Below are 13,599 nucleotides of genomic sequence, written 5' to 3'. Positions count from 1 at the left end.
CAGCTTCATTTTTATTTCACATTGGACCTAAACTCACCTAGCAGATTGGATTATTTTGTGCTGTGGGAATTGCTTAAAAAGAATAATCTTCAGCATCTCATGACTTCTGCATTTTTTCTTAATATATAGCTAAAACTGAAGCTGAAGGTCAAGGATTTTGTCAGGGAGGTTTCAGCATTGACTTTACAACGGTAGGATGTGTTTTGCTCTCATGCATGTTGGCTAAATCTTTATTTTAAAGGCCAGTAAATGTGAATAGAATGATGTAACCTATTAACTCACTCATTCTAGTTTTGCCATTTTACCATGTTACCTAAAAGTGAAGCATAACTTTTTTTAACTGATATGTGGAGATAATTTTTGACATAAATAGATATAAAATTTCTTTTGGACAATTAAAGTTCCTGTGGTTAAAATTTCATTCAAAAATCTGTTATCATCTTGTGTTTTTGCAAACTTTCAGAGCTAATAATAAGCCAATATGATTTTGGTTTTTACATAGTTGGTATGTGTTTCATTTTTTTGTCTCTTCTTGTATCTCTTTTTAGATTTTGTATTCACTTTGACTGTGGCTAACACAATTCCAAGGACGACAAGTTGCATGTTCCTAATTTGAATCATAGTTTCAGATATTTTTTTATTGACCAATTTTAGAGTCCATTTAAATTATTTTGACTCCAAGACACGTGGTTAATGTTGAGAACATTCACCACTGCAGAATCATTGAGAGCTTGAATTCTTTATTTGTAAAACTTTGTGCTCTGAAAGGAGAACAATGTAAAATGCCATATGATAATTGTCAGAAATGCAGCTCATTTTTAAAAAAAATTCCATTTCTGAATTGCAGGCTGGTAGAGTGGTTCTGGGTGGACCTGGCAGTTTTTACTGGCAAGGTAAAACACAATCATACTTGGTTATGATGAAGAATTTCTAGTTGCAGACATGCTGATGTTAGTCGTATACCATTGATGACCTGTTTTTTTTTTTATGTAATGATTTCAATATGCTATCCTGCTTTTAAAATGAACCAACAGTTTGTAATTTTGGGAGAACATTATAATCTATTTATCATTCATAGTTATAATAATTAATGTCAACCTAAATTGAATAACTTATTTGGAATCTTAGTGTAGTAAATTGAAACATTTACTCAAATACTTTCTCACCAAAAAACAATTTATGACATTCCATAGGGCAGTTAATCTCCGATGAAATTCAAGACATTGTGACAATGTACAATTCTTCAAAGTTTATCACACAGTTTCCCAATCAAGTTTCAACCCATGGGGCTAATGCTGCATATGACGATAGCTACCTCGGTAAGTAGGATTTGCATTTCATAATGCTGTGTAACAACACTTTGAAATGTAGCTAGGATGCAATATTATCTTTCAGTTACTTAAAATAATTTTAATACTTCAGAGAAGGTTCATCTAGAATTTGGATTTGAATATGTATTGAAAGTATTAGTAGTTAAATGGAAGTACGTTACTTTTAGTGAGTAGTACATCTGTCTATTCTGATAATTTTTTAATGCTTCAAATCTGATGATCAGGTGTGGTTTACCCGGTACTCTTGTTTTTACAATGGGCTTTTCTGAAATTTTGATATTTGGTTTTAAAAGTAGTTGATAATTATTTTAATGTTATTCAAACCATTAGAATATACTTACAGTAAATATCTTTTACAGTGGCTCTCAATTTTGATATCCAAAAGACTTGGAGATGACTCTTGTGATCAATATGAAAGATACTGGAAGTAATTTTGTTTGCTAACTTGGTTCTGAATCAGAGGCTGATCAAAATAATTTCATGATTTTTCTGAGTGTTCAAATTTCTTCCATAGGCTATTCCGTTGCTGTTGGAAACTTTAACAATGATTCAATGGAAGGTAAGATTACATTCAATGTGACGATTTAAAGGTGGTAGATTCTTTTTACCGTGGGCCAGCCAGAATTTCTACTTATCGGTAGTGCGAAAAAACTGTACTGAAGGAACAATGAATACAAAAGATAGAAATATAAACAAAGAAATGTAAACAAGCTATGTAATACAGAAAATTAATATTCAATAATAAATAATGTGCAGAGTCTTAAATGAGTCTCTGATTGAGTTTGTTTTAGAGTGTGATGGTTAAGAAGTCGCAACTGTTTCTGAACCTGGTGATATGAGTCTTGTGGCATCTATACTTCTTTCCCGACGGCAGCAAGAACAGAGGAGGTAGAACCTTGATGATTACCATTGCTCTCTGATGGCAGTGTTCCATGTAGATTTTCTCAGAAGTGGGGAGAGTCGTGTCCCAGTACCTTTTGCGGGGTTTTCTGCTCAGAGATATTGGTGTTCCTACACCAGGCCATCATGCAGCTGGACAGCACGCTATCCATTATGCAGCTCTCCAGGTTTTCCAAGGTTATTGACGCCAGAGCAAACATCTGCAAACTCCTGAGGTAATAACGGCGCTGATGTACTTTCTTCATGATGACGCTCGTGTGATGGGTCCAGGAAAGAACCTCTGAGATAGGTAGCAACTCCCAGGAATTTAAATTTGCTCACCCTCTCTTCATCCCGCAATGAACAGGGCACTGTACATTTCTGGTCTTCCCCTCCTAAAGTACGCAATCAGCTCCTTGGATTTGGTGACACGGAGTGCAAGGTTGTTGTCAGTGCACCATTCGGCGAAGTCTTCGATCTTCCTCCTGACTCGTTGCCTCTCTTTATACAACCCACTACATCATCAGCATTTTATTGCCCACATTAAAAGGCACAGTCATAGGTATAAGGGGAATAGAGCAGAGGACTAAGAATGCAGCCCTGTGGTGATCTGGTACTGATGGAGAGTGTGGAGGAGATGCTCTTACTAATCCTCGCTGATTGTGTTCTGGAAGTGAGGAAATCCAGGATCCAATTGCACAGTGGGGTATTGAGGTCCAGGTCTTGGAATTTGCTTATCAGTTTTGAGGGGATAATGGCGTTGAATGCCAAACTGGAGTCCATAAAGAGCATCCTGATGTAAGCATCTTTGTTGTCCAGGTGTTCCAGGGATTTGTGTAGAGCCAGAGAGATAGCATCTGCCATAGACCTTTTGCTGCGGTAGGCAAATTGGAATGGATCCATGTCGCCACTCAGACAGGAACTGATGTGCTTCAACACCAGCCTCTCAAAACATTTCCTCACCATGCATGTGAGTGCCACTAGTCCATTGTTATTTAGGCAGCTTACCACACTCTTCTTGGGCACAGATGTGAATGAGGCCTGTTTGAAATGGACTTAAAAACCTATGACCAATTTACTAATTCCTGCCAGATTGAGGTGTTGAAGATATCTGTGAATACATTGGTAAATTGGTCAGCACAGGGTTTAAGTACTCAGACAGGTACTCCATCCGGACTATATGCTTACCTTGTATTCACTCTCCTTAAGGCAGTCTGTACATCATCCACTAATACTGACAACAGGGGACAGGAGGGTGCGCAGTGGCTCATCCTCAAATTGGTGGACAAATCGAGTGTAGAAAGCATTGAGTGCATCTGGAAGCGAAGCTTTGCTATCTCCTACTACACAAAATTTTGTTTTGTAGCAGATTAGATCATTTTGGCCCTGCCACTGCTGTCGTGTATCCTTCATTTTCATCCAGATTCTCCTCTTTGAGAGATGGCTTTTATTGGGTTGTACCTGCTTCTTGTGTGGTATTCTGGATCTCTGGACTGAAATGCCTGTGATTTGGCTCTCAGCAGGTTTCAGATTTCATTGTTCATCCAAAGCTTTGGGTTGTGGTGGGGGGGGGGGGGGGGGCAAACTTGTCCACAGATAGTTTGATGAAGTCTGTAACATTCCTGATGTAATCATTTCAGATCCTCTGCTGAGTTCTTGAACACCACTTAATCTACATTCGTGTCTTACTTGTTCAAAAGGATCTATCATGATGTCTTAACCCTCTGTAGTTTGATTTTTTTTTTTTTTTAAATTGTTTTATTTAGGAGTCTCTGAATTCAGCACATGACATAATACCATAGAGCTAACTATGAATACCTAAGTTCCTACCCCCAGTGTACATGCATACTCTCCAAATCTCCCACCCCCAAAGTGCTCCACAATTTCCCAGAAGGGGGAGAAAAGAAAAAGACGGGCAAGGCACTAAGGAACAATTTGGGGAAAATACACAAACCATCTTTTACCCCAAGGCATTCAGAATATTTTCAGGTGACCACGTTGTTTGGAAAAACCTCTGACTGTCTGCCATTAGTACATTGTATACCAATACTCAGGAATCCATCGCTAACTTTTGTGAACATTTTCACCTGGAGCCAGAAACCTGTCCATTTAGCTGCTGACATTGTGATGTTTCTTTTATTACAATAAAGAAACTTGGGTTCTTTTTAAAACAACTAGATTTCTTCTTCTTTGGCTTGGCTTCGCGGACGAAGATTTATGGAGGGGGTAAAAAGTCCACGTCAGCTGCAGGCTCGTTTGTGGCTGACAAGTCCGATGCGGGACAGGCAGACACGATTGCAGCGGTTGCAGGGGAAAATTGGTGGGTTGGGGTTGGGTGTTGGGTTTTTCCTCCTTTGCCTTTTGTCAGTGAGGTAGGCTCTGTGGTCTTCTTCAAAGGAGGTTGCTGCCCGCCAAACTGTGAGGTGCCAAGATGCACGGTTTGAGGCGATATCAGCCCACTGGCGGTGGTCAATGTGGCAGGCACCAAGAGATTTCTTTAGGCAGTCCTTGTACCTTTTCTTTGGTGCACCTCTGTCACGGTGGCCAGTGGAGAGCTCGCCATATAACACGATCTTGGGAAGGCGATTTATTAACAACTAGATTTATTAACTAAGCAAACAGCCCTAAGGACAGAACATATAGATGCCAGACCACATGTGGAGGTTTCCATCTTGAATCTACCCAAGATGCAACAGCATTCCCAAGATGCACATACTCTGTCCCTGACTCTTCCTGGCAGTAGCCTTCTATCACTACAGAAGCTTGACCAAGTTCTATGCATCTGTAACTTGCATATCTGTCTTGTCTTTGGAAACCTGTTATCACCATTCTGGACTAAGTACAATCCTTGTGTTACGTTGGAGCTCTTTATTGACTATCCTTGAAGACTCTGCTTTATTGCACCAAAAAGTCCCAGTTCTCCAAGTTTCTTAACTAGAGTAATGGCTTCAAATGATAAGTTGTACTCTTCTGGTTTAGATGTTTTTAATCCATATAAAGAACTTCATCCCACTGAATGTATTTTTATTGAAACATTCAGAAAAGTTAGTGATATTGCTCGGTTACATGATACCATTCATCAATCTCACAACCTGTGGGAAGAAGCTATTTCCCACCATGGCAGTACTGATTTTGATGCTCCTGTACCTCCTTGATGGTAGAGGGTCAAAGATGCTGTGTGCTGAATGGAAAGGGTTCTCAATAATTCTTTGAGCACTATTTAAGCATACCTCCCAATAAATGTCATCAGTAGTAGAGGGAGACCCTAATGATTTTTCTCTGCTGTTTTGATATTCTCTTTATTGACTTCTTATCTGATGCTTTGGATGTGCCAACCTAGACAATGATTCAACCAGACAGGACACTCTCAATTGTGCTCCTGCTAAATGTTATCAAGACAGAGATGGTTGCTATGTCTGCCTGAACCTCCTAAGGAAATGTAGGCACTGCTGTGCCTTCTTGACTAATGATGAGATGTTGTGGATCCAGGATAGGTCATCTTTTATATACATAATGTGTGCTCTCCACTTTCTCTATAATGGAGAGAGAGTTGACCTTTTTTCCTCCTGAAGTCCACAGTCTTGTACATGTTGAGATTCAGGTTGTTCACCCTCCAACCTCATCTCTGTAAGACCAACTCGTTGTTGCTGATAAGGGCCAACTTTATTGCATCAACCACAAATTTGATAATTCTGTTTGAACTTAATCTGGCAGTGCAGACACGAGTTAGCAGCATGACTGATCAGTAGCAAGCTGACCCCACAGCTCTGATGTGCACCAGTGCTCAGAGAGATGGGTTTTGATCTTACCATCAACCCGGACCGACTGTGGTCTTTCCGACATAGCGGCCATAAGTGAGTTGCAGAGAGGGTGTTGAGTCCCAGCATGGACAATCTATCCACCAGCTTCTGAGGATTGATTGTGTTGCACAGACCTGAAGTCAATGACCAACAGCCTGGTACATGAGGTATCAGGTGGATTAGGCTGGAGCAAACAGTCAAGGCTATTGCACAGTCTGTGGACTGGATTGGAGGTTAGGCTAACTGGAATGGGTCCAATATGGATGGAAGGTGTGATTTAATGTGTTTTGTGACCACTCAGAAGCTTGTCATGATGGATGATGGTCACTGGCAATAGATTTAGTCCAGTTACCAGCTCTCTTGGGCACTAGGATGATGGTGGCTGCTTTAAATCCTGTGGGGACAGTGGGCTATTGCAGACTTTTTCATTAGGTCTTCTATCAGCTGGGCAATACAGACAATCATACAACCAGGTATTTTGTCTGGTCCTTCTGCTTTGTGTGGGTTAACGCTGAGTAGGCTCCTCCCCACCTCAGCCATGGCTATGCAAGGTGTCAGTCCTTCACAGGAGATGATACTTTCTTAAGTGTTAATTGTTTTTTTTTCCCCATTCAACATGTCAGGAAATGATGCATCATTTTTGCTGACCTGCAGGGTTGGCTTATAGTCAGTCAGTTATAGTTTGAACACCATGTGCCTTGGTTTGCCTGTGTCAACAGTTGTTTATGGATTCTCTGTGTGGATCCATGCTTTGTCTTCTGGATTACAGCAGCAAGTTCATCCTTTGCTGATCTTCATGTCACTTGACCTGAAGGTAGTGACATGAGCTTTGATTAATGTACAAAGCTCGGTCTTGCCATGGTTTCTGATTTGACCTGGCTATGTAGCAATTTCCTTTATGCAATACTTAGATGTGTAATTGGACACTTGAAACTTGTCAATGTCACATTCAAAGTATCTTTTTTTTTAAATTTGGTGCTAATGGATCTTATTTAATTTAAGCAATGAGGTTTTTGGTTGTGGTTCTCAGTGAATGATGCACAAGATGACCTGGACCTGTCTCCCACTCAACAGTCCCGGTAAACAACCTTGCATGGAGTTCCTGTAAATTAAAATTTTTAATTTAAACTTAAATTGAATTTAAAAAATAATTATGAACAACTCCATGCAATTTTTCCACATTGTTGAGAATTTGCCTGAGGCCAATCCATTCTCCCATGTCATCTAGATCTGCAGAGTTTGTTAGTAGCCTTTTTGGAAGTCTAGAACATTCAACTTGTATCATCTGCAAATTTAATGATTCATCACTATCACTGATGGAGAGAGTGAGAGAGTGAAGAGCATCAACCCTGACAGTCTCCAAGCTACTGCAAGTGCAACCAGTTCTTAGTTGACCCAAGGTTTTCCCACCAATTCCACAGACTCCATTTCCTTGAAGTAAATTATTTTGCAACATCGTATCGACATTTTTGAAATTCCTGTTGTGCCATGTCAATTAGGCTTCAACTGGGTCATTGTTTTTTTTAAACTATTGCACCACACAGGCATCTTTACAATCCAGAACAATTTGTGACCTAGTAATCTGTGAAAGTACAGGCAAAGGCTGAAGCAGCAACAGTTCTTGTTTGTGTTGTCAGTGAATTTATACATAGAAACCATATCGACAGTGGGAACCTGATTTCAGTTTGTGAACAGTCACTCTGTTTAGGTTGTTGTAAGTACATTGTGATTATTCTTAACTAAATGTATAAAACATTTCACTTCCTTTTAGATTTTGTTACTGGTATTCCAAGAGGAGCAAAGTCCCTGGGCTATGTAAGGAATGTCGATTTTATACAACAGTATATGGAAAATTTTAAAATATTAGAATAATAAAAGTTAACTCACTTTGTACATTTTATAATTCCTCAAGGGTGGTTGGAAGTACTTTAATTGTTACTCTACATGAAGTTCTAGAACTCTGGTCAACCAGCATCCATGGAAGGCAAAAGGCAGCTGATATCTCTGATCTCAGCCCTTCATCAGGAAGGCCAAAAAAGTGAAGGTGGGGTGAGTGGGGAGAAGAAGGGCGAGGAGCACAGGATTGCACGTGATAGGTGGATACAAATGAGGGGGAAGACGACAAAAAGGTGATGGGGCAAGGGGGCAGAGGGATGAGAAAGAAACTATGATAGGAGAACATGGTGTGGATTCAGAGATGAGAAAAAGTAAAGGGGTGAAAGAAAGAAACAAGGTGAAGGGGTTACTAGAAATTAGAAAAATCAATATTGATACCTTCTGGTTGGAGGCTGGCAAGTTGAAAATGGGTGTTCTTTCAATTTATGAAAGAACTCAACTTGACAGTATACGAGGCCATGGACAGACAGGTCAGTCTGGGAAAAGACTGGAATTGGAATTGTTGGCCACTGGGAAGAACTTGCTGTTTCAGCAGACAGAGTGAAGGTGCTTAAAGGAATGATGGGAGAGGGCCTAAGGCAGATGTGCATGAAACAGAGGAGTGGCGGCGGCGGGCTGAATTAGTGGCGGCGGCGGGCTGAATTAGTGGCGGCGGCGGGCTGAATTAGTGGCGGCGGCGGGCTGAATTAGTGGCGGCGGCGGGCTGAATTAGTGGCGGCGGCGGGCTGAATTAGTGGCGGCGGCGGGCTGAATTAGTGGCGGCGGCGGGCTGAATTAGTGGCGGCGGCGGGCTGAATTAGTGGCGGCGGCGGGCTGAATTAGTGGCGGCGGCGGGCTGAATTAGTGGCGGCGGCGGGCTGAATTAGTGGCGGCGGCGGGCTGAATTAGTGGCGGCGGCGGGCTGAATTAGTGGCGGCGGCGGGCTGAATTAGTGGCGGCGGCGGGCTGAATTAGTGGCGGCGGCGGGCTGAATTAGTGGCGGCGGCGGGCTGAATTAGTGGCGGCGGCGGGCTGAATTAGTGGCGGCGGCGGGCTGAATTAGTGGCGGCGGCGGGCTGAATTAGTGGCGGCGGCGGGCTGAATTAGTGGCGGCGGCGGGCTGAATTAGTGGCGGCGGCGGGCTGAATTAGTGGCGGCGGCGGGCTGAATTAGTGGCGGCGGCGGGCTGAATTAGTGGCGGCGGCGGGCTGAATTAGTGGCGGCGGCGGGCTGAATTAGTGGCGGCGGCGGGCTGAATTAGTGGCGGCGGCGGGCTGAATTAGTGGCGGCGGCGGGGAACTCATACTGAAGGAGCAGGAATTAGCACCAGTGTAGTTGTCAATATAACACTTACCAGCTATTATCTTTAGTTAAAGCAGATGTTGGGATTATTGTGCAACACAAAAGTGCTGGTGAAACTTGGCCAGACTTGCAGCATCTATAGGAATTAAAGAGTAACCAAAATTTTGGGCTTATGTAGGCAGGAGACTGAATAGAAAGGTGGGAGAGGGTGGAGGTAGACAGGGGCAGGAGCACAGAGTTCATAGATGGATACAAGTGGGAGGATAGAAGAGAAAAAACACTGAAAAGTGACAGGAGAAGGGTAATTCTCTAAACTCTGATGGAAGAGGGTCTCCTTTTGTCCACCTCACAAACTGCCTCTTTCCATCCAGAGAGGAACTTTTCTTCTGCCCTCCAGCTTCTATGATCTTTTGCTTGTTAACCTGTGCTTCTCCCCTGCCTCTCTTCTCCTCCTCCCTCCCCCCCAACTTTTTATTCAGGCATCTGCCTACATTTTACTCATACCTTGATGAAAGACTCTGGCCTAAAGCATGGGTTACTCTTTACTTCCTATAGAGGCTGTGAGACCTGCAGTTTCTCCAGCATTTGTGTATTGTACAACTGTTATCTTTCTATTGTGGTGACTAGAGATGCACGGACTATTTCTATGCAGCAATATCACACTGGGACCAAATTAGCTAATGACGATGATATATAGGGAGTGGGTTGGCTGCAGTTTGTTGATTTCACACTGAAGTGGGAGCATCTGAGGAGGTCACATAGCATCCATTGGAAGGGTAAGCAACATTTTGGGGTTGAGCCCTTCCTCAAGTGATCTTTTGCACTCTTAATAGGACATGCAAGGAAGGCACTCATTTAGTATAGCATGGATGTGTTGGTCTAAATTATGCATCTGAATACTTAATTGGGCCATTTAACCTGCAGCTTTCTGACAATCAAATGTGGATCAGAAGTTAAATTACAATGCGATTAGTCCACATTTCAATATATTCACTGTTTTAATGTTGCCAGGTGACAATTTTAAATGGAGTCAACATGGAATCACTCTACAATTTTACTGGGGAGCAAGTAAGTAAACCTTGGTGTTATATTTAAAATTGCAATTTATGTTTATCAATACTGGAAATATGATTTCTGTCACTTTCCACAGATGGCTGCATATTTTGGCTATTCTGTGGCTGTTACTGATGTCAACAGTGATGGGTAAGTTATATTTTTGTGGAATGGCCTGATTTGACACAATGTACTAAAAAATCCTGGTTTTAAAGAATGCCTTCTTCCATGTAGACTGATCATTTGGGTGACTGATTTGTTTATCTGAATTTAAAAGCTGAAATTAGTGGGTGAGGGGTTAGTTCTAATTTAATAAGCTGTATAAGGGTTGCACTGTTGAAATTTTAGAGATCCTTCTTGAATTCTTCAATTTTAAATGCAGTTTATTCATTAAAAATGTTGAAATGATGAGTTTAGATTTAGGGGCTGAAGCTTATTCTAATTGCCGCTATGTTAAGAGACTGAATGCAAATTGTGTAGATTTTTAAATGATCCTACACCAGATGGGATAATTTAGAAAATGTAAAATGGGTTGCTAGAATTATGGCGCAGACAGTATTAGGTGAAAACTTAATGCCACCATGACAACTTGGTGAACAGTTCCTGAAGAAAAATGGGTGATTGTGTGTTTACTGTATTTGATGGCAAATGGCATTAACAACAATGCAAAGTTGTAAAACACCCCAACTCCCATGTTCTTGGGGAAAAGAAACAATTAGATGAGATCCAGATTTATAGCCAGAGAATGTGTGGCAAGATAAAATAGTCTGTTTTAAACAGCAAGTGGAAACAGACTTTTCAATGGAAGTGAAAATCCAGGAGGTGTGGATTAATTATTAGTAAATGTGGTGGCAAAGTTGAAGATAACTATTGGATACAAAAGCAGTCAACATTTAGAACATCTTTGATTTTTTTTTGAAACATGCCTGCATTTGGGCCAGCTGAAGTTGAGAATTGGGCTCAGCAGCCGAATCTTGGGATGTTAATTCAGTGCAGTGAAAGTCAATAAAATCAGTCTTTATATACTTGGGATGCTGACTTCTCAATGAAATAAAATGTCTCAAAGTGCCTCATGACCTGCCACAAAGTTGATCCAGAGCTGAATAGAATGCTGTTAGTAGAAATGGAATTTTGTTCTAAAGACTGAAACACAAAAGTCTGCTGTGATTGTAGTAAAAACAAATGCTGGAGGAACTCAGCAGGTCTTACAGCATCCACAGGAGGTAAAGATATATTACCAACATTTCAACCCTGACCCCTTCTTCACAGTCAAGAACACCTTAAGGGAAGAAAGAAGGAGGGATTTAGAGACTTTCCAAAAGCTCAGTACCTTGGGTGGTGAAGCATGCCAATAATATTGGATCACTACAGCAATAATATAATCAATGTTGCTGTCAGATCCTTAGAGTGTAGCTCCATACAAGTTGATATAAACCCAGTGCAGCATGAGCAGTCTTCTTGACATGGGCATCTGGCTGGAATCCCAGAACAGCCAACTGCTCGTGAGGCCCCACTTGCAGACTGTCAGAATTTAATGTTATGAACAAGGCACAAAATTCATTGTTTTGTGACAGCATTACAGTGCAAACATTCATGAAAACCACTGTACTAAAATAAAAGTGTGTAGTGACTACTCCAGTAGAGCTACTAAATGAATACACATATACAGGGTTAGTCAGCAAAGACTATCTATTCAAATTGGTTTCCTCCTTTTATATCCCTCCTGGTCCAAGTCCCATGAGATGAGAGAGATGTCACCATGTACCTGCCATTAATCTGTTGGGCTCGGGTGTTTAAAGTAGCTTGCAGCACCGCATGCCCCTCCTAGCCCGTGGCTCTGTATCTGCTTGGCAAGCCACCCTGGTAACAGTTCGCAACACTGCACTACACGACCACTCAGCCTGCTAAATGGCTGCTTGGCCTGCTACACTACACCCCACAGAATAATCACCCAAAAGATGAACTGGCTGTATGTGCCTTGGGTGGGCCTCCTAGTCTCCTGGACTGGGTCTGTTGGTTTGATTCTGGCACCGTTCCCCCCCCCCACCACCATTGTGAATGGCCACCCCATGTCCAAAGTATACACAACCCTGTCCCTTTTTAACCACACGGAAGGGGCATTGCAATGGCATTTCCAGGGCCCGTCTACACACAAGTCAGTGTCGAGAAGAGGTGGAGGCACATACTGCTTGGGCGTTCCATGCCAGTTGTTTGGAATGGGTTTTCTTACTCCAACATTGTGTCAAAGCATGTCCAGGTCAGAGAAGCAGGAGTTGGATGAGAAGTGAACATCACCTTGAACTGAGAGAACTGAACCATAAACCATCTCTATGGACGACACTGTCATGTCTTTCCATACTCCTAGCCCCATCTACCCAATGGGGCTCAGTGAGTCGGGCTTTGAGTGCAGTCTGGAGTTGCTGGTGGCTATGTTCTACAAGACCATTGGACTGTGGGAGGTACACTGTAGCATGATGCAGTTGAGTGCCACAAAAGCATGCAAGGGCAGTCCATAATGCAGAGGTGAATTGCGCTCTGCTGTCTGAAGTGACGTGTGTGAGAAGTCCAACTCGAGATCCAATTGGCAATGAACGCTCTGGCTCCTGTCAGTGTCGCTGGATGGCAATGGGATGGCCTCTGGCCATCACATGAATCAGTCTATGACCATCAGAATGTATCTCATGTTCTGAGACACTGGTAGTGGTCCGGCCAGGTCTATATGCACATGCTCAAAATACAAGTATACTGCTGGGAAAGGCTGGAGTGTCTTGGTGTGCTGCCTAATTTTGGAAGTGGCAGTGGCTACACATTTGGGCCACTGCACAATGACTTAAATCCATGCCAAATCTATTTCATTGACAAGAGCTTGACGGTCACTGATGGAGGGATGAAACAAGTTGTGAGCTTCGTCAAAAAGACCACCTCCAAGACACCAGAATCACTGGTCTAGGGTTGCCCAAAGACATGTCACAAAGCAAAGTTGGCCTATCTAGTTGTGGTGCCACCTGTTATATGTCCAGGTTTGTAATGGCAGTTCTGTATGCCTGAACATCAGGATCCATGGCCTGGATATGATGTACAGTCGGTCTGGATAGCGCTTCAGTGACCAGATTGTTTTTCTGAGACATGAAGCACATCCGTTGTGAATTCAGAAATGTACGACAAGTGGTGTTCAGGTTCAATATTTTGCCAAATTTAAAAGTGAGTGGCTTATGGTCCATGAAAGAGGGAAAATGGCAGCCCTCCAAAATGTATTGGATACAATGCCAACAGCTCTATCAAATGTGCTGCATTTCATTTCTGATGGCCATAGGTGGTTAAAGAAAGCCAGGGGTTGGCAAAGGCCATTTATGGACTGT

At 42.3% G+C, this 13,599-nt stretch overlaps 1 protein-coding gene across 2 annotated transcripts in view; it reads left to right on the top strand.

Annotated features, from left to right (window-relative positions):
• itgav (integrin, alpha V) overlaps nucleotides 1-13,599 on the top strand; it is a 121,527-nt gene that overhangs the window by 46,466 nt on the left and 61,462 nt on the right. For both annotated transcript variants that reach the window (XM_069934770.1, XM_069934772.1), the window contains 7 exons: nucleotides 130-191; nucleotides 848-893; nucleotides 1,194-1,319; nucleotides 1,846-1,890; nucleotides 7,782-7,825; nucleotides 10,199-10,255; nucleotides 10,338-10,390. In XM_069934770.1, the coding sequence (XP_069790871.1) occupies nucleotides 130-191; nucleotides 848-893; nucleotides 1,194-1,319; nucleotides 1,846-1,890; nucleotides 7,782-7,825; nucleotides 10,199-10,255; nucleotides 10,338-10,390 (433 nt within the window). The remainder of the gene's footprint in view (nucleotides 1-129; nucleotides 192-847; nucleotides 894-1,193; nucleotides 1,320-1,845; nucleotides 1,891-7,781; nucleotides 7,826-10,198; nucleotides 10,256-10,337; nucleotides 10,391-13,599) is intronic.

This window comes from Narcine bancroftii, chromosome 4 (assembly GCF_036971445.1).
Source record: "Narcine bancroftii isolate sNarBan1 chromosome 4, sNarBan1.hap1, whole genome shotgun sequence".
NCBI lineage: Eukaryota > Metazoa > Chordata > Chondrichthyes > Torpediniformes > Narcinidae > Narcine > Narcine bancroftii.
Note: the sequence above shows the minus strand (reverse complement) of the source record. Positions and strands in the feature narration are given on the sequence as shown.